The sequence below is a fragment of the Morone saxatilis genome, unplaced genomic scaffold (genome assembly GCF_004916995.1).
Source record: "Morone saxatilis isolate NCDOM2014 unplaced genomic scaffold, NCSU_SB_2.0 Contig3, whole genome shotgun sequence".
Taxonomy (NCBI): Eukaryota; Metazoa; Chordata; class Actinopteri; family Moronidae; genus Morone; species Morone saxatilis.
Window position 1 is genome coordinate 16,334 of NW_023339873.1, and position 1,177 is coordinate 17,510.

The 1,177-nt window shown below is 43.2% G+C and overlaps 1 protein-coding gene across 1 annotated transcript in view; it reads right to left on the reverse strand.

Moving 5' to 3' along the window:
• Positions 1-1,177, reverse strand: part of LOC118336833 (T-box transcription factor TBX6-like) — a 4,482-nt gene that overhangs the window by 913 nt on the left and 2,392 nt on the right. The window contains 1 exon segment of the mRNA XM_035673581.1: positions 4-961. Coding sequence (XP_035529474.1) covers positions 4-961 — 958 coding nt within the window.

Here is a 1,177-nt window from a genome sequence, read left to right on the forward strand (position 1 = left end):
GGCAGATAACACTGTGTCAAGGGGTGGTGACAAAATGGAAGACGGAGAAGAGGTAGCAAGAGTTGAAATTGTTGATATAGATGTTCCAAGGGTGCAAAATGACTGATCTAAGTTGGGCAACACTGGTGCATCATCTGGCACCACTGGCTCTGTGCTTTCAGCAACTGAAATGGAGGCCACAAAATCCTCAGTTCTTGGGCCCTTTAGATCTGTAGTGGCAACAGCATCCTGACATGATAGACTGGAAGGCTGATGGGTTTTCACTGCTTGTTCAGTAACATTAGAAACCACTTCATGTGGATGAAGATGTCTGGAGGCTTGGTTGTCGGATTCTGTAATGTTCTTGGAGGGACCACTTGCACTGACGGTCGGATCAAAAGGCGCACATGTGGAAGCTGCAGCAGAATTCTCTGATTCAGACAGAGATTCAGATGGGAGTGCTGGAGAAAGAGAGTCCGGCTTGCTCTTAGCTTTTTTAGATTTTGTCAAATGCTGCTTTAAAAAAAGAGCGAGGGCTGGCAGAGGCAGAGGCGCCGGCCGTTTATGCTGCTTTACTTCTACCTCTGAATGTCCTTCAGACTTTCGTTCATCCACAGAGGATTTCTGGGACACTGCTGGAGCAGTAACATTATTGGTCTCAGAACAATCTGTCCCAACATTGTCCTTACGGTTCAATGGATTCAAAAGGTCTTTGTCTGTCTTAACTTTCCTCCTTGTAACAACTGTTTGACCTTTCTTTCCAGGTGATGTTTCGCTCTGTGTTTTAACAGATTTACTGTCCCTCTTAGAAAGATCTTGTCCGTTAGTCATGAAAGCTGTTGTTTTAGTGTTGGTTCGCTCAGTTCTGTAAGAGGTGCTGTTATTTATGCCCAGCTGCTCCAGGTTGCATCTTTGCAGTGAAACGTGAGCCTCCCGAATAAGTTCAGAAAATAACTTCTTGGTAGGGGCTGGAAGTGAATTGCTGCAGAGGAAAATCAAACAATAAAAACATCACATTAGTGATATCAGTATTATTGAGCGTCAATATACTGTGGAACTAAACTATGACATATGTGCTGGTTAACTCAGAATGAACAATAATTAGCAACAAAATTAGTTGTGTAATCACAGTTTAGTAATCATATCAAATAAGGGTGGAGACACCAGCAATGACACATGGGCTTAAATTCCAGGAATG